This window comes from Podarcis pityusensis (genome assembly GCF_964106645.2).
Source record: "Podarcis pityusensis genome assembly, chromosome: 15".
NCBI classification, from domain to species: domain Eukaryota; kingdom Metazoa; phylum Chordata; class Lepidosauria; order Squamata; family Lacertidae; genus Podarcis; species Podarcis pityusensis.
Genome location: NC_138040.1, coordinates 44,000,774 through 44,018,703, shown reverse-complemented (window position 1 = coordinate 44,018,703; position 17,930 = coordinate 44,000,774). Strand labels below are relative to the sequence as shown.

Genomic DNA, 17,930 nt, shown 5'->3' with positions numbered 1-17,930 from the left:
AATGGGGGAGTAGCAAGAATCCAGAGGCCTGACCTGTATTCTCAGCTCTGGTGGAGAGTCTGAAATGGATTTCACCTTTAAGACAAGACAACTTGGGGAGGTGAAGCACTGCAGCTTATGACTGGGCAGTTCTTTGAGAGGGTCCCCACCATCACCCACTTTCTATGATCCCTAACATCAGACTCTAGAATAAATGTTGAGGTCAGCAACTGGAGGCCCTGGGTCCAAATCCAACTCTCTGACGTCATATCGGATGTCATATCACACCTCTGTCCAGTGCAATTGTCAGAGGGAGAAGAGGGATATGGGCAAACGATAACCGTGACAACGGGATATGGCAACTTGGCGTGGAGGAAGGGATGGGGTACCAGCACCCATTTCCTGCCACTCTGGTCCCCATTTGCACATGGCTTGAAAGCACTTACCTGACATGCTGGAAATATTCCTTGGTGTGGTTCCGATAGAAGACGGAGAACCTGAGCATCCTCCCTGCAATGAGTTCCGCTTTCTCCTGCAGCTGCGCCAAATGCTCCTTCGCATAGTCTGCAGGGGACACCAAGGGGACAGGGTTTCATCAAATTCTCAATCAGTTGCCACATGACCAATCTCCACCTCTCTTCAGCCCCCGCCCCAATATATCCCTATCCCCTTCTTCTTCTTCTTCTTCTTCTTCTTCTTCTTCTTCTTCCCACACCTGGATCTTTTGCCTCCAGCCAGTTCTCTTTGCTTGTCACCCCCACCCACCTCACCTGCTCTGGGCGTCTTGCAATGGCATGCCTTTTGCCTCCCACTCAGAGACTCTTGCTTCATCACGAAATCTGGATTTACTACCTTTCAGCACCACTCAGCCTGTTCCAGCTCCCATCAAACAAGGCCCCGCCTTTTAGCTAGCCCAAACAAGTGTGTGTGTGTGTGTGTGTGTGTGTGTGTGTTATAAAATCTCCCTTATTCCTTAAATTTCAAAACATACAGTACAGTGGTACCTCGGCTTACATACGCTTCAGGTTACAGACTCCGTTAACCCAGAAATATTACCTCGGGTTAAGAACTTTGCTTCAGGATAAGAACAGAAATCGCGCAGCAGTGGCGCGGCGGCAGCAAGAGGCCCTATTAGCTAAAGTGGTGCTTCAGGTTAGGAACAGTTTCAGGTTAAGAACAGAACTCCGGAACGAATTAAGTACGTAACCAGAGGTACCACTGTAACGGCCCACATTCCCTTTCCCATCCATGCAAGTAGGTCTTTTGAGACTGCTTAAGTGCTTTCAGACAAGACACCAGCTTGTAGGCCGTAGTGTTGTGGAGCAGAAATGTGGAAGAGTACAGAACAGGCACTCTTTTTTCAGAGCAGGAGTGGTGACATTCTCTTCTGGAGCACCACAGTAATTAACAAACCCTCCATAGGGAAGAAGTGATATTGAGTTTTACTATTGTTAGTTGGCAGAAAGAAGTCAGAGAATAAGGAAAATAATCAAGAAGAGGCTGGATACTTCTTTTCATTTCCTTGACGGGGTTCCTACCTCTTGGCAGGAATGTCTGTCCTTCTATTTAAAAGCTAAAGCCTGCATTTCAGCTGGCTGAATAGCTTTCCTTAAAGCTCATTTACAAATTGAACCTATGCAGCCAGCATCCCTGAGTTCAATGGCATTTACACCCAGATAACTATGCACAGCCAAGCCACAAACAATAGTGAGATGTGTTATTTTATCTCCAGTCTAATTACAGTCATGGTAAGCTTCTGCATTTCAAAAATTTACCATTACACTTTTAAAAAGCAAATTTTATCCTACGGGACCACCTCTCCTGGTATGTCCCACAGAAGAACTTACGGTCTGCAAATAAAAACATCTTGAAGATCCCAGGCCACAGAGAGGTTAGGCTGGCCTCAACTAGAGCCAGGGCTTTCTCGGCCGCAGCTCCGATCTGGTGGAACGCTCTGTCACAAGAGACTAGGGCCCTGCGGGACTTGACATCTTTCCGCAGGGCCTGTAAGACAGAGCTGTTCCACCAGGCCTTTGGTCAGGGTGCAGCCCTGGCAATCTGCACAGAATTTTGCTTAATGGTTGCCATCAATTTGATTTTAATTAATTTTTATAATGAAAGGTTTTTAGAATGTTGGATTATTTTGATTGTTGTTAGCCGCCCTGAGCCCAGCTTCAGCTGAGGAGGGCGGGGTATAAATAAAATTTATTATTATTATTATTATTATTATTATTATTATTAAATTGCAGACATTGGGGTGGTTGGTGGGTGAGAGTGATTTGGATTGGGACCCAGGTGCAAGGCAAGGGGTGGGGTGGGGGCTCTCACTGCAGCAGTCCTGAAGTGGATCAGGGCCCCCACATCTGCAATTTGCTTTGTGCGGCACAAGCTTTCATTGAAGGAAAAAAAGCTTCCCTTAAAAATGAGTGCCCAGGGCCTTGTCAGCTATCTCAGTTCCTTTGAACTTACTGGGAAGTGGAATAAATTTATCTCTTAGGGCTCATTCAGACTTCTGCTTTCTAGGCACGGGAAAAGTGGAAGTGTGGATGAGCCCTTAGTGAACAGTTGGGTAAAATCCTGCTTGCCAGCTTTTCCTCCTGTCTGGTTGTGGGGAAGCTGTGGTCCTCCAGATGCCTTGGGACCCCAACTCCCACCAGCCAGGGTGGTCAGGCAGCATATGGAGAGCCCAAGGGCTGCATCCCTGTTGTATCTTTTTCACCCATAAAAGTCAGAAGCTTCCCTTTTAACAATAAGAACAAAAATGTCAAGGTGTCTGAGGTATATGAAAGAGGCCTCCCTGTGGCCGTGACTCCAAGACGTTGCCATCGAGGTCAGCAGGTTTTCCAGAAGAGAGCAGCTCTGGGGGCTGCTGTCTCCGTGAGTGAGGCCCCCTGCCCTGCCTTAGCACCTCTAGCGCAAAAGATCCGCTGCACAAGGCAGCCCTTTGCCCGGCCTCCTTCCGGGAGGCTTTTCAGCAGAGGCAGGACAGCCATCTCGTAGGGATTCTTTAGCTGTGACTCCTGCCTTGCAGGAGGCTGGACTAGATGAGCCTGGCAGTTCCTTCCAACTTTATAATTCTATGATTCTGCAGTTCTATTATTCTCTGATTCTAGCATGTATTTTATTTAGCTGCTGATTTATAAGCTGCTTTGCAACCCAAGCTACTTAAGTAGTGTTTAGTAAGACAAAATAACATAAAATATGGCAGGATACAAATTCAATAATTTAATTTTCATTGAAATGAATGACAGTCTTTCTGCAGTTTTGCAATCAATAGTCCTTAACATTACTGGTTCAAACTTCCGGGAAAGCCTTCTTAAAGCAAAGGGGCCTTCAACAGGCACCTAAACATCAATCTACCTGGCACTTGTCTAGTTGGTAACTGAGTCAGAGGGCTGCAACAAAAAGAGCACACTTTCTAGCAACATGGTAACCTCCAGATCGGGGTGAGGAACCTCCAGCCTGCAGACCAAAGCTGGCCCCTAGGCCTCTCTGTTTGGCCCACAAGGCCATTTACAGAAAGCCACCCCACCCCGCACCCCAGGTGATGGCGGGAGCAGCATGCTCCATGGAACTTTGAAGGAGAAGGTGGAGAGGGCATTTGAAGGTGTCTTCCCACCTGCCCATCAGCTGGAAGGCAAATGGGAGCATGCTCCCAACCTCTGAGCTCCTTCAAATCTTTGAAGGAAAAATAGTGGAGGGGGGTCTCTTAAACACACAAATATGTTTACTAAGGGCTGTTGGTTCACTTTGAAGTCCCAACAATTGGAACGTGGATCAGCGGATGTCATGATGTTGTCAGGCGATTGACAGGTGGGCGGCTCTGCCCAGGGTGGAGGAGATAAAGATCTAGCCCTCTGGCCAGAAGAGGTTACCCACCCCTGCTCCAGATGTTTACAACCACAATTTCCACCAACCCTGACCATTTACTTATGTTAGCTGAGGCTGATGGGAGTTGTCTTCTAAAACATCTGGAGTGTGACGTGTTGGCTATTATGGTTCTAGTACATACTAAGTGCATCTCTGGGTGCTCTCAAGAATAGGACTGCCAAGGCTCAAGGCTTCTGCTGAACACTCACCTCCTGTGCAGAATTCAATGGTCTCGCTCCATCCAGACACCAGGTACTCTCCGTCACTCTGCTTCACTGCCGTCTGCACGGCCACGCTGTACTCCGTCCTGGGACTCAGAAACCAATGACCCCTCACAGTCATGGGCAGAGCAACTGCCTTGGCCACTAGCTTGGTAGGGACATCCTGCCCAAAGAAAAGAATCAAGCCGCGTCAGGAATCAAACTAGATTTGGGGCCTGGAGTTTCCTGGGAAATGGCTGGGCCCAGGCGCCACCACCCTAGGTACCATCAGGAGAAGGGAGAGGCCAAGGTTTCTTGCTTTAATTCTGGATTGGCCACAGATGGGAAGTTACATACTCCTGGCCTGATAAAAGGCTGTGCTCCATCCTTTGATCTATGGCAGCCTTTGCCAACCTTTGCCCTCCAGATGCCTTGGACTACAACTCCCATCAGTCATCCCAACTCCAACTGAACTGACTGGGGCTGATGGGAGTTACAGTCCAAAGCATCTAGATGGCCAAAAGTTGACAAAGGCTGGTCCACAAAATAAGATAACCCTTGTGCATCCTGCACCAACCCACTCCTGGCTTTATAGACTAGTGCACTCTCCAAACAGTCTACTTCCCAATTTTTCTACCTTCCCGTATCTGCTTGTCTGCCATGAAAGTTCTGTGTGGCTGCAGCAAAGAACCTGGGCAAAGCAGAGGATTTGACAACCATGTTTTTAGGGTGCTACCTCAGTCCATGCAGGACACTGGCTAGCACTGTTGGGCCTCCCCATTATCTCATGCAAGCCAAGAGGGTGCTCTGCAGCTCACAGCTGGCAGTCCCGCAAAGCTGCGCAGGTGAAGGCATGGGGGGGGGGCAACCTGCCTTTCAGCAGAACTTTTCCTCCACTTTTTGTTTATTTAAAATACGTACAGAGTGCCCTTTATTCTGAGATCTCAGGATGTGGAAGACAAATATATAATTTAAATTTATATTATAAGACTAAGGCAGAGGGAAAACAACAACATGACTCATTTGTGCAGGAAGTTGAGCCTGTTTATTCATTACTGGAACAAGGTACAAGATGCCACTCAGTTGCATGTTATGTTAGGAACAATCAGATTAATTCATCATTTGGAATCCTTGGCATAATTTTAAAAAATAATAATAGTCTATTAACAGGCAAGAGCAGATTTTTAAAAATTCACCCTGGAGAAGGCCCTCTTTCCCACCATTAAAGGTCTTCTAATTCAGGAACCTTTAATCCTGATGCATTTCTCTATGCATTGCATTAGACGGGGAGGCTTGTCTGTACAGATTGTTTGCAAACTGGAAATGATGCAGGGAATGACAGCCAGAGCTGTAGCTAGGTGATCTTGCACCCCTGGGAAAACTGTCCAGAGTGTGTCCCCCAGCCATGGACAAATTAGCTCTTCTTTCCGCCTCTCCTCCAACCCCCCCCCATTCAATTCACCCTCTATTAAAAACCTTTTCTTATGAGGCAATAATCAATATTTTTATTTATAGACATATTTATGGACATATTTCTAAGCCAATTTTGTGCGCGCGCCCCCTCACTTGCGCCCCTGGCGGGGGCCCACCTCACCACCCCCTAGCTATGGCCCTGATGACAGCCAGGTTATTAACTGGGAGAGGTAGAACTGGTAATAATTGGCCAGTGCTACCAGTTTCTTTCCAAACCCTGGAGCAGGAAAGCAAAGGGGCTGCTTGCTGCCCTATAAAAGTGCCTGCGTGTTAAGATCTTTGGTGAAGTGTGATCACGAGAGAGCACATACCTTGCATGACTGACCCAGGTTCAATCCCTGAAGCATCTCCAGCTAAAAGGACCAAAAAGCAGGGAGTGTGGAAGACCTCTGTGCCAGAAACCCAAGAGAGATGCTGCCAATCAGAGTAATGGCCAGATCTAACAGTTTCCTATGTTCAGCAGAACCTATGCTCAGAGGCCATGCTCAGAAGATGGGGTCTCTCTATAGCCAGCAGGGCTCTACCTTATTCTTCTCCCCATTTGTCTAAGCTCGCCAGATAATGTTGAACTACAGCTCCCATCAGGCACAGCAACTACAGACAATGGTAAGGGATGATGGGAGTTGTAGGTCAGTAACATCTGGAGGGCCAGTGGTTCCCCACACCTGCTTTGGTGGTATTTTGTGGGTTTATTGGCTGCTGCCCATTACTGTTTGATACAGCTCCTTGCCCAGGGTGCAAGGGACTCTAGATAATAAAAGTCCCACTCTAGCACTAGAAGGTGAACAGAAAAGGTTATCGATGATGCTTTCCTAAAACAACGGGCTGAGAAACATTGTAAGAAGAAACTGGCAGCTCTTCCTAAGCACTGTTCTTCTAAAATCATATGCGAGATGATGGGGCAATGAGGGTGCAGCAAGCTCCCATAAATCCCACATGGATCTGTGAAGTCCCCGGCCAGAGCCATTCAAAACACGACCTGCATCTTGGCTGGAATGCAGAGAAGTTTCCACCTGCTTTAGGGTCCTATTTGTCCCAAAATGTCACAGCTGCCCCACAGTTTAAGAGCTATGGCTCTAGTCTTTTGTTCAGCTGAAGACATTACTTTGATGGGCACTCAACAGCTTTTGATGCCTGATGGCACCTGCCAGCCATTGAACACCTAACAGCCAGGTTGGGGGGTGAGTGATCTTGCCTTTGTGTGAGAATTAACAAGTTTTTTTAAATATCTGCTGTCTGATTAATGGGGGCAAATTTTTAATCAATCAAAAAGTTTTTAAAAAATTAATCTAACTTGTTAACTGACAATATGCTGCAACCCTCCTTATGTGTTTACTATGTGGTGTAAAAGTACATTTTCTCTAAATGTTTCAAAAATCTTTTGAGCACAACATTCCAGCCTCTACATCAATGTGCATCAAAGTCTTGTTTGAAACACTGAAGAATGGCCGTCCTAGGTGCCATAAAAAGATGGATGATGGATGTTGAGAGGCTTTTTGCTTACAGTGCTCGCAGAAGAAAAGGCACAGTATAAATTAAGTGTGGAGAACTATAACATTCATTAAAATAGTACTTGGTTACTGTGGAACACTGCAATATTTATTGCTATCAGTAATTATTGATGAACAGGGCAGTATGTTTCTGTGAAATACAGCAGCATTTTACTAGCACTGCATTCCCTGTGTACTCACCTCAGTTTGTTTAAGTTTTAAAATGACTAATATGGTTGCTGTATACTCAGGTTTCAAAATGTAACACTGTAGTGAGGTCCGACTATTGCCTCTCCACCCTCATCCCAGGACCCGGCTCTTGCTGAGTTGCTAAACCTGCATCCAGCTCATACCACTTCGGATTATGGGGGGCTCACATAAGCCCCTATGTCTCCATGCCAAATAAAATACATTCCTGTATATAGCATATCAGGGATACGAATGGACTAGTCAGTCTATTTCCCACCTCTGTAAGCTGCGCATGTTTTCTTTCATAAGCCTGTTCCATTTCCACATGGAACTCCCTGCCCACTGATGGTGATGATGATGAAAATAATATTTCTTTAAGAAGCAACCACATAGTGATGATGATGATGATGATGATGATGATTTCTACTACTACTACTACTACCACCACTACTACTTAATGCCCAGGTGTCTTCTAAGTGGTTAACAAAACATCATTAGAAAAGTGCTTTTACTGTACTGTTTTTAGCACCTGTTAAAAACTTATTTGTTTAAGAATGCCTACCCAGACATAAATTTGACAAGCATTTTAATATGCCTTTTTCATGTTTATTTTTAAAACTTCTGATTTTACTTATATTGGGGGGGAGGAAAGGTTAACTTGTTTTTAGCATCTGATTTTATGAGTAATTTTAATATATTATTTTATATTTTATGCAAACTGCTTAGAGGTTTAGTTGATTAAGCAGTATGTAAATCCTGTCAAATAAATAAATAAATAAATAAAACCGTAAGAGTTAGGCAAATCTGCTCCTGTTTGCATAATTTTGTACATATCTTTTCAAATACCTTGCTTTTTCGTATGCTTTCATTTTAATCTAAACTGAATGTTTTTCTACACATTGTCATGCAAAATTAAAAGAACTGCAAAACCCAAAGGATAACCGCATTCTGATCTGGATAACAGCTTGGGGAAATGCAGACTGAACAAAATCCTTGAGGACCCCTTGCCAAGTGGAAAGTTCTTTCCTAGCCTCCTCTTAGACAGGCTCCTTTTTATATGAATGAACATTTGGTCATGTGAGTCTCCACCTTTGACCTGAAATGGCATGGCCTTTTACCAGCATCCACGCTAGAACATTTAAGGCACTATCATGCCATTTTAAACATTCATGGCTTCCCCCCCCAAAGAATCCTGGGAACTGTAGTTTGTTATAGGTTCTGAGAGCTGTTAGAACATCTCTATTTCCCTCCAAGAGCTACAGTTCCCAAGGTGCTTTAACAATCAATCCCGCTCCCCAGGGAACTCTGGGAATTGTATCTCTGTGGGAGGAATGGGGGGGGGGGTCTCCTAAGAACTCTCAGCACCCATAACCAGGGTCAGCAAACTTTTTCAGCAGGAGGCCAGTCCACTGTCCCTCAGACCTTGTGGGGGGCCGGACTATATTGGGGGGAGGAGAATGAATGAATTCCTATGCCCCACAAATAACCCAGAGATGCATTTTAAATAAAAGGACACATTCTACTCATGTAAAAACACACTGATTCCAGGACCATCCGCAGGCCGGATTGAGAAGGAGATTGGGCCGGATCCAGCCCCCGGGCCTTAGTTTGCCTACCCATGCCCATAACAAACCCTAGGCCTAGGCAGAAACTGACAAAGGGTTTTAAAAAACCCATCCTCTTTCAATGTAGTTGGAATAGCCCAATGAACAGAGCAAGTGCTTTAAAAATATTTGTTAGTAAGGGAGAACATGGTCACACCAGCCAGCAGGCCACCGGGGGTCCTCTGCGGAGCAAGGCTGTTTCTGTGGCAACAGCAAATGTGGAAGAGTCAGGAGACGGCAGCAAAAGGGAGGGGAGAAAACCTTCTCACAGAAAGGGTAGTGTGTGTGTGTGTGTGTGTGTGTGTGTGTGTGTGTGTAAATTAATGTTAAACATTAAGTAGCATTGTCATAGCAACCAACCAACCAACCAACCTGTTAAACAGCATCCAAATTAGTGACTCCATTTCAGAGGGAGAAAGATGTGAGTAATTCATTTCACGACTCTGCAGCCTCTGTTCAGAAACATACTTTTTAAGTGTTCTCATTGTGAGGGTGTCACACACACACCCCTACACCTCAAACAGCTTTTAAAGCTACTCGCCCATCTCTGTTTTATAGTAAGAGAAAGCCTTTGTTCCCAGGCTTCCCTGGAGAAAAAAAATTACCACTGAACTAGTTTGCTTTCCGCAGAGCAATGCCCAAAGCCTTCCAAGTGAAAGATCTGGTTATTATCAGAAGCATTGGTAGGTTCACAAATATAGAGGCAGCCACAGCATGGAGCACCGGCGGTAGGCTGCCTAGTGCCCTTGCCTTGTATGTGTTGGACCACTGCTCCCATTAGAACCGACTGTGGGCTGTGCAACCACAGAACATACAATCTAGCCCATCAGGAGGGCATCTCATTGCTCACCCCTAGTGGTTGGTAATCAACAGCTGCCAACAAGGATCTAAGTCTGTGTGCAACTGAAGCAAAGGGGCAATGCTTTTTATTGGCTGAAGGGATTGCTAGTAGAGATGTAGAGAGCATGTCTTGCCCCACCCTGTATGCTAGGGATGAGGAACCTGCGGCCTTCCTCAGATGCTGCTGGACTTCCACTCCCATCAACCCGACAACATGGCCAATGGCCAGAGATGATGGAAGTTGTAGTCCAACAACATCTGAAGGTCCACAGGTTCTTCTGCTTCACCCCTGCTGAACACCAAGGCAGCCCATTGTAACAGCTCACCCGGTGCTTGAATTTGTTGGAGTTCTTGTTCTCTTTTTTGTTCAGGTCAATGAAGTAGTGAGTGACTCTGTCTAAGTCTCCAACATCCATGGCCCAGGAGATCCGGAATGAGTCACAGGTGATGTTGTTGATCTCAATGCTGTGTGGGGTGGACAGCAACTCCATGATCCGGCCAGTTCGGCTCCTATGGTTGGAACAGACAAAAGACAGTGAAAGATGGGTGCTCAAGGGGGGAGATTTGCAGCAACCAAGGTCCAGCTGGGTGTGGCCAGAATACCCTGGAACCCTGGGAAGGGGTTCACACTGGCACAAGGACGAGGTGTCTTGAGGCTGCTTGCCACTGGTGCAGTCACCCTCCTTACCAAATGTTCTGAAGATGGAGAAGGCCTCATAAGCTGCCTTGGGCTGTCAGAATCCCCTTCTGATGCAGAAAGACATTATTCAACCTGGAACCCTCTAGCTGTAACTGCAACCTTTTGCATGCAAAGCAAACCTTTCCCACTAGGGATGGCAAATCAGTCCACTTCAGTTTTTGTCTCTGTTCCTCATTTTCCCAATCTTAAATTCTGTTCTCCTTGACAGTTTGCAATTTTCTTTTATAGAATCTTTTAAATTCATCAGCACTTTATCATCAACAATTTATCCCAATATACACAGTTTTTTGTATGAAATGCTGCCTGAGATTTATTTGTGATATTTATATTTCCCTTAATATAAAGCATTTTGTATGTTATTTTGTCCTATATATGCATTTTAACGCACACCACCTTAGAATGGACTCCTTTGTACACATTTCTTGGTGGAAGAAATGCACTGCACAATTCAGAGCAGCACAAATCTTAAAGAACGGTGGTGCTTTAGTTCACATAGTGGTTCAAAAAGTGTGAATTAGGCAGATCCACCTTTAAATGTGAACTTAATTGACTTTCTTTTCCACCTGTATCAACCACAGAGCTATGAGCCCTTCCCCAAACAATCCTTACCTCCAGACAGGGACCCTATAGTTACCGGTTCTACCCCAACTACCCCACTCTCCCTCCTGTGTCTAATTAATTCTTTCTGCAACCATGGAGCCATCTGAAGAGCGGGTGTCATCCCACACAAAGCCTTGACAGAGCAGACGGCTCCTTGCAGATGTCAGTGCTCAGAGAGTACATGGCAAGCATCGGAAGGGACAGATTCAGAGCAGATGGTGCTAGGGAGGGAAGGGGCTCACGGCCAACAGGCTCAGAAGGAAGGGGGGCATTTTTGTTTTGAGGCAGAACAAAGGGGAAGCTCAGGTAGGGAGGGAAACGCATGTGCAGGCATGTAAGAGGCATACAGAGGAAGCACCACATAGGCATCTCCATATAATTTGGTGTGGAGGGTGAAGTAATCCTGTCTTGCAGAGTATGAAATCTGTTTTCCATTTCATATAAGGCAGTTTGGCTTAACACCACTGTGCAAACAAGCTGGAGAGTGATACAATTTGGACAATGCTGCAGCTATGCTTCTTTTCTTTTTTAGAATAAGTGTTGCTATTACTCACATAAATCACACGTGCTTGGTGTAAAATTGGTGCACAGCTAATGCACAGTCACGCATGCATCCACCTGTGTTGTCCAAACCCGTGAGTGTGGAGAAACAGGCTGTATAACTATAATTCTGTAATGCTTGTCACAAAAATGAGGTGTGCAACGTGAGTTTGTGCACTGCATTTGTGACCCTTGTATGCACAGGCAAAACAAGTAAAGATGCTGCTTTGGTGGTTACAGAGGACTAGAAGATCAGTAAGCAAGGAGGCTGGTTGCTGCTAGTAGCTACTCAGCCCCCCTGCCTCCTTGTACTTGAAAGATTTCTGTTACTACTCAGCCTGCTTGCCTGCTGCCCCTGCCTTTCCTACTCAAGCAACAAAGATGACTAAAATGCCACAAGTCTCGGGTAGTCTTTCTCTCCTTAGAAGGAGAAGGAAAGGCCCTCTTCAAACTGGCCCCTGAAGTTTCCTACCACCTGGGGCAGCAGAAAGAAAGCACATGATGCAACCCAATGCAATGGCAAGATTCCCTAGATTAGCATTTTTTCGGTGGCTTTAAGGAAAAAGCTGCTGAAACTTCTTTCCTGTGGGTGCCTGCTGCTGTTTTGGCTACATAAGAATTGGCACTTGTACAACTTGGTGGCCATTAGGAAACAGCAGGGATGGGGCACATATGCTCCTCCAGATGTTTAGAACTATTACTCCCATCACAGCCCATGGCCAGGGATGATGGGAGCTGTAGTCTACATCAGGAGGGCACTATGTCACTTCCCTAGAAGGAAGCCAAAGACAACACATATCAGCACAGCCTTTCTTTAGGGTTTGTTCAGATGCTGTGCTGCCTTTTAATGCACCCAGGAGTTTCACTGGCAGCAGCATTTGGGGGAGCAATGCATTGTGTGACCAAAGAGGTCTCTGGTCTTAGCCAGAGCAACTGTGCAAGAGAGGGAGCAGAGTACTGGCCTTGGGAGAGTTGTCGCTCTCCCAATTGAAACTGATAGGACTTTACAGTATTAGGGCTGTCATGTGGGAGAAGAACCGTCCACCTTCTCCAAGCCCCAAGGCGCCCGCTCACTAGAACAAGCAGGACCCTCGGCAGGCAGGCAGGCAGGCAGAGGGTGGGTGGTAGCACTGGGGAAGCCTGAGCCAGGCAGGAAAGGGCTGCTGTTGCCCAGTGGCACAACATGTGTTTTTCATACCAAAGGTCCCAGATGGCATACCCAGCATCTTCTCTCTGGAACCCGGGGGGGGGGGGCACTGCTAGTCAGTGTAGGCACTACTGAGCTGGATGGAACAATGGTCTAACTTGGTACAAATCTTCCTACATCCCGAAGGCACCAACCGCATCTTCCTTCATAACTATGGGGATGTTTACGGCAAAAGAGCTCTCCAGGTTGCGAGCCAGAAAGCCAACTCAAGGCTGCAATCCTAAGCCCAGTTACAGAGTGGGCCATTTCTAAATACACATGCTTAGGACACAACAGCATAAGGGCTGGAGCAATCATTGAATCACAGAATTGTAGAGTTGGAGGGAACCCTGAGGATCATCTAGTCCAACCCGTGCAATGCAGGAATATGCAGCTGTCCCATCAGAGGATCGAACCTGCAACCCTGGTATTATCAGCACCATGCTCTTAACCAACTGAGCTATGCATGCCCGAATTTTATTATGTCAATGTCTAAGATACTTTACAAAACCTCTGTGCTTAAATTACACACCAAACCAGTTGCCTTTTCAAAGAAGGAAATCAGGTTTGGCATGATTTGTCCTTAAGTAATCCATGTTGGCTGCTTATTATCCAATTGTCTCTTATGTGCTTACAAATGGATTGTTTTATGATTTATTCTAATAGCTTGCCAAGGGTGGAAGTTGATTCCAGACATGTACAAGCATAACTCGTGTGTGTGTGTGTGTGTGTGTGTGTGTACTCTCACCTTCAGTGTTTGCCAAATGAAATAGGGGCCTATAAAGAATGTTAGCCAAAACGCCTGCAGACAAAAAACACAGAGTTGCCAGAGTTGTCTGAACTGGGAGATTCATGTTGTGACTTTAACAACTTGCCAGCTGACCAAGAGATGCCAAAGTTATTGCTTCTTCCACCTGCCCCTCTCTTTCCCCTGCTTGGTATACCCCTGGAGATAGTCACAAGGAAGGAATAGAGGTAGATGGCAGAACTGGGAGGAACAGGAGGGGGAGCTGTCTCTGCTGCCTAACTGGTCATTTCAAAGCTACAGCATGAATCTCCGGTTGCAACAGGCTTCTGACAGACAGACAGATGAAGAGTTAATTGCTACTTGACAGCTAAGAGAAAAACGCTTACGAGTCACTGTGAAGTTTTTATAGTGGACCCTGGGAGAATTAAATCAGGTCTATGCCAAATTCAGACATAAACACACAGGATAGCCTTTGGGCAAATCTCTTTTACTCAGCCACAATGATTCTATTCTAAAATGTGAGTAATAGTAGGAAGCCTCACAAGGTATTGTGGGGATAAATGAGACTCTTGTGAGTTACCTCAACTTTCCCACTGCTGAGCTCCAGTGCCCTTAACAGCCTCATAGTGGCCATGAATCAGGGGTAGCCCATCAGGGGCCCTCCAGATGTTTAGAACTTCAACTCCCATAATTCTTGAGCATTGACCATACTGGCTGGGGCCCATGGGAGTTGTAGTTCTAAACATCCGGCAGGTAAACTGGTTACCCCTATCATAAATCAACAAGTGATAGTTTTGCCATCATTGAAATTTTCATGCCAGATCCAGTTTCACTTGATGATTTCTGCCTGTTACGCTGCTGCTAAGGGCACAGGAGTCCCGTCCTGTTTAAAGAAAGTAATCTCATTAGTCTGGAGGCAAGGTTTTAAAAGGTTAAACCCATTAAAGGAGAACTCAGATAATGGCTATGAACAAGAGGAACCTGCTGTTCACTCTCTTGTATCATGGGAGCTCAAGAGTACCAAAGCTATTAACAAAGCAAAAGCAACAAAACACCATTTCCACAACACACACGAGAAGCTAAAAGGCTCAACAATGTCAGTTTCCTGTAAGAAGGCCTACAAACCCAGGTGGGAGAGGGGCAGGTCAGTGGCTGTTGGATGACATACCAATAGGATGCAACTTTACAGGTAATAAGCTTGCAAATACAACCTTATGCATACCCTCCAACATTTTGCCAATGAAAATAGGGACATCCTAAATCTATTGTTGTTGTTGTTACTATTATTTTACTATTTATACCCCACCCATCTGACTGGGTTGTCCCAGCCACTCTGGGTGGCTTTCAACATATATAAAAATATAATAAAACATTAAACATAAAAACATTAAACATAAAAAACAACTTCCCTATACAGAGCTGCCTTCAGATGTCGGATAACTCCATACCCTCCAACATTTTTCTGATGAAAACAGGGATGTCCTAAGGAAGTGGGACATTCTGGGGTCAAACAGAAACCAGGGCGGCTTCTGTAAATCCAGGACTGTCCCTGGAAAACAGGGACACTTGGAGGGTCTGCCTCATGGCCTCCGTTGTCCCATCTGGGGGTTTGGCTTGAGCCTTGGCACCTCTTTTTAGAAATGAGCTAACAGGCCTGGCAAATGCATCCGTCTCATGAAGCTCCTACCTTCTGGGTGGAGGGGGGAAGTTGCTGGGAGAAGTTCTCAAATTCAATCACATGTGGCTTGCCACCCCCACCTGGAGAGTTGTGTTCATTCAATAAAACAAGCTAGGGCTCAGTCTGAGGAAAAAGTAGTAATTAGTCAGTGTGCTCAGGCAGTAACTGGCAGCAAGACGCTGGGAAACCCAGCCAACTGGGATATGTTTACAGGAAGGAAAGGGTCTGGACCATTCCTGCCTTGTTCCAAACTGTAGATGCTTTCCCTAGTTCTGTACAGATTAGTGAGGTGGTTAAATTGATTAGACCAAAATGCATGCTGTTTGTGCTCTAGTTAATTTCACTCTTTAATTTAAAAAAGACTTCACACTTTTACTTTTTTTTACACACACACACACACAGCGGTAAATATGCACATTGTCTTGATAAAAAAGAATGTAAACATGGTTTAAATCTACTCTGGGCATGGGGTGGAGAAAGGTCTATTAAACGAATCATATATACTATTCTGTGGGTTCCAATAACAGGCATACCAAAACACACACAAACAACTAGACATACTCAGGGGCTAATCCCAGTATTATACAGTACAGCTTGAATCACTACCCAAATCCTAGCCAAACTAGTTTGACCAGGGCAGAATACATATGACAGCGCACATGTTTGCTAAGGAAATGATGTTCTCAAAACAGCACCTTAAAAAAGCTATATCTGAACACCCCTCAGTTGAGCAAAACGTCTGTCTGAATTGAGGATGCAGGAAGAGTTTGTCTGCTCTGCCACAGAGTGTAGCAATGGCTGTGACTTTGGATAGTTTTAAAAGCAGATGAGACAAATTCAAGGAGGAGGCTAGAGCCAGATGGCTAAAGCCCTCCCACCCAGGTGCCCACCAGCATCTGGTGGCATCCTGCTGTGGAATCTAGAGGCTCTATATGGCCTTCAAAACCTGCAGCAGCCATGAGTGAGATTTGCCCTCCATGAATTTGCTGGTCCCCTTTACAGCCTTTTCAGCACTGGGAAGCTATGAATGTTTAAAGTGGTCTGATGCTGCTTTAAAGGAATGGTGCGGAGGTGGCCTGGCACAAGGCGACTTCCTATGTCCCTAAAGAGGCCCTAATGAAATGTAAACATCTACCTCACACCAGTCCCATTGGTGTGGCTTCACAGTTCCTTAGCAAAATTAATCCAGACTAAACCACTTCCCATTCCAGATTAGAATGTCTGGGATAGAGTATGGATAGGAGAAAGGGAAATGTGAATCTGGTTTGGTGAAGCCAGTTCTAAATTAAAACAGACCAGCTCTTTCAAAGACCTTGTCATCATAACAGAGCATATGTGTTACGGCAGAGGCAGCTGGCCTATGTGTCTCCAAAATGCAGTTTGGTTTACTCTGGCTTTAAAAAGAAGCATCCTGTATATCAACAAGAGGAACCAACTTGGTAGGGTGAGGCCTTATCTAGAGAGGACAAGTCTGTCCACCCCCTTTGAGTGGGGGAGGGGCACTGGATGAGTCATTTCCTGGGGTGAGTTTCCTTGCCCCTTTTCTTCACCCTTCCAGTTTAACTATGTAGGTGTAGACTAGGGTTTGAACTGCATTCCTAGCAGAGCCAAGTACCTAAAAACCTTCATGGAGAGTCAGTGTGGTGTAGTGGTTAGAGCGTTGGCCTAGCAACTGGCAAACCAGGGTTCAAATCCTCACTCAGCTAAATAGCTCATGGTGACCTTGCATTTGTCACTGCCTCTCTGTCTAATCTACTTTACAGCACTGAGCCAGGCAAAATCGTGTGCACTGCCTAGAGCTCCTTGGAGGAAATTTAGTGTTATACAAATCTATGGAGAGACCCCACTTGGCATGCTGTGTACAATTCTGGCAGCCTCATCTCAAAAAGGATATGATAGAGCTGTGAAAGGTCCAGAAAGGGGCAACCAAAATAGTCAAGGGCGGGGAGCAATTTCTAGTTTGGAAAAGGGCTAGTAAGTGGGGGGGGGGGATAAGGAAGGTGTATAAAATTATGCATGATTCTGAGAAAGAACTCAGAGCAGACACAAAAAATACTTCTTCACCTGGTGCAGTTAAACTACGGAATTTGCCCCCAGTGTGGCTGGCTTTAAAAGAGGACTGGACAAATTCATGGAGGATGAGGCTCTCAGGGCCATGTCCACCACTGCTGTCAGAGGGGAGAGGGCTGTTTTCGCACTCGGGCCCTGCTTGTGGGCTTCCCTCAGGCATCTGGTTGGCCACTGTGAGAAGAGGATGCTGGACTACACAGGCCTTTGGTCTGATCCAGCAGCCAGCCTCTTCTCAGGAAGGTTATCATGTAATAATAAAATCAAGGAGTTTGATGCTGAAGGGGGGAAGCTGCTGGTAGACACCTCAGTAGAGCTGTTTGGTTCTATCTACACTATAAATACTTTTGTGCTTTGCATCGCTTTTACCAGTTTGGCTTTCCCCAAAGGATCATGGGAGTCTCTTTGGTTTTGTGAGGTTGCTGACTGAGAATTCTCATGATTCGTTGAGGAGAGGAGTTTACTGGGAAGACAGCTAAAGTGTTTTCCTTCATAGATCATTTCTGAAGATGCTGTGCTCCTTGATGACTCTCTAGAGTCCAGTCACACAGGGCTTAGAGTCCCATCCTTGGCTTCTCCATGAGCAAGAGGAATTAATGGGACATGTGAAAGGCCTAATTTCAGCCAAATAACACCAGAGCACGTGAATTAGAAACGGCATACGCCTTGTGTTGCATCACTACAATAAGCCTTTGGAAATGTGAGAGCATGGAAACACACTTTCGGGTCAGAGGATGTGACTTCAGGCAAGCTGGCACCTTGGCAC

General features: G+C 45.7%; 1 protein-coding gene across 1 annotated transcript in view; it reads right to left on the bottom strand.

The window, feature by feature from the left end:
- Positions 1-17,930, bottom strand: part of PHYHIP (phytanoyl-CoA 2-hydroxylase interacting protein) — a 53,252-nt gene that overhangs the window by 10,269 nt on the left and 25,053 nt on the right. The window contains exons 2-4 of the mRNA XM_080982607.1: positions 9,972-10,155; positions 4,059-4,233; positions 426-543 (exon numbers count right to left, since the gene is read on the bottom strand). Coding sequence (XP_080838733.1) covers positions 426-543; positions 4,059-4,233; positions 9,972-10,136 — 458 coding nt within the window. The 5' untranslated portion in view covers positions 10,137-10,155. The remainder of the gene's footprint in view (positions 1-425; positions 544-4,058; positions 4,234-9,971; positions 10,156-17,930) is intronic.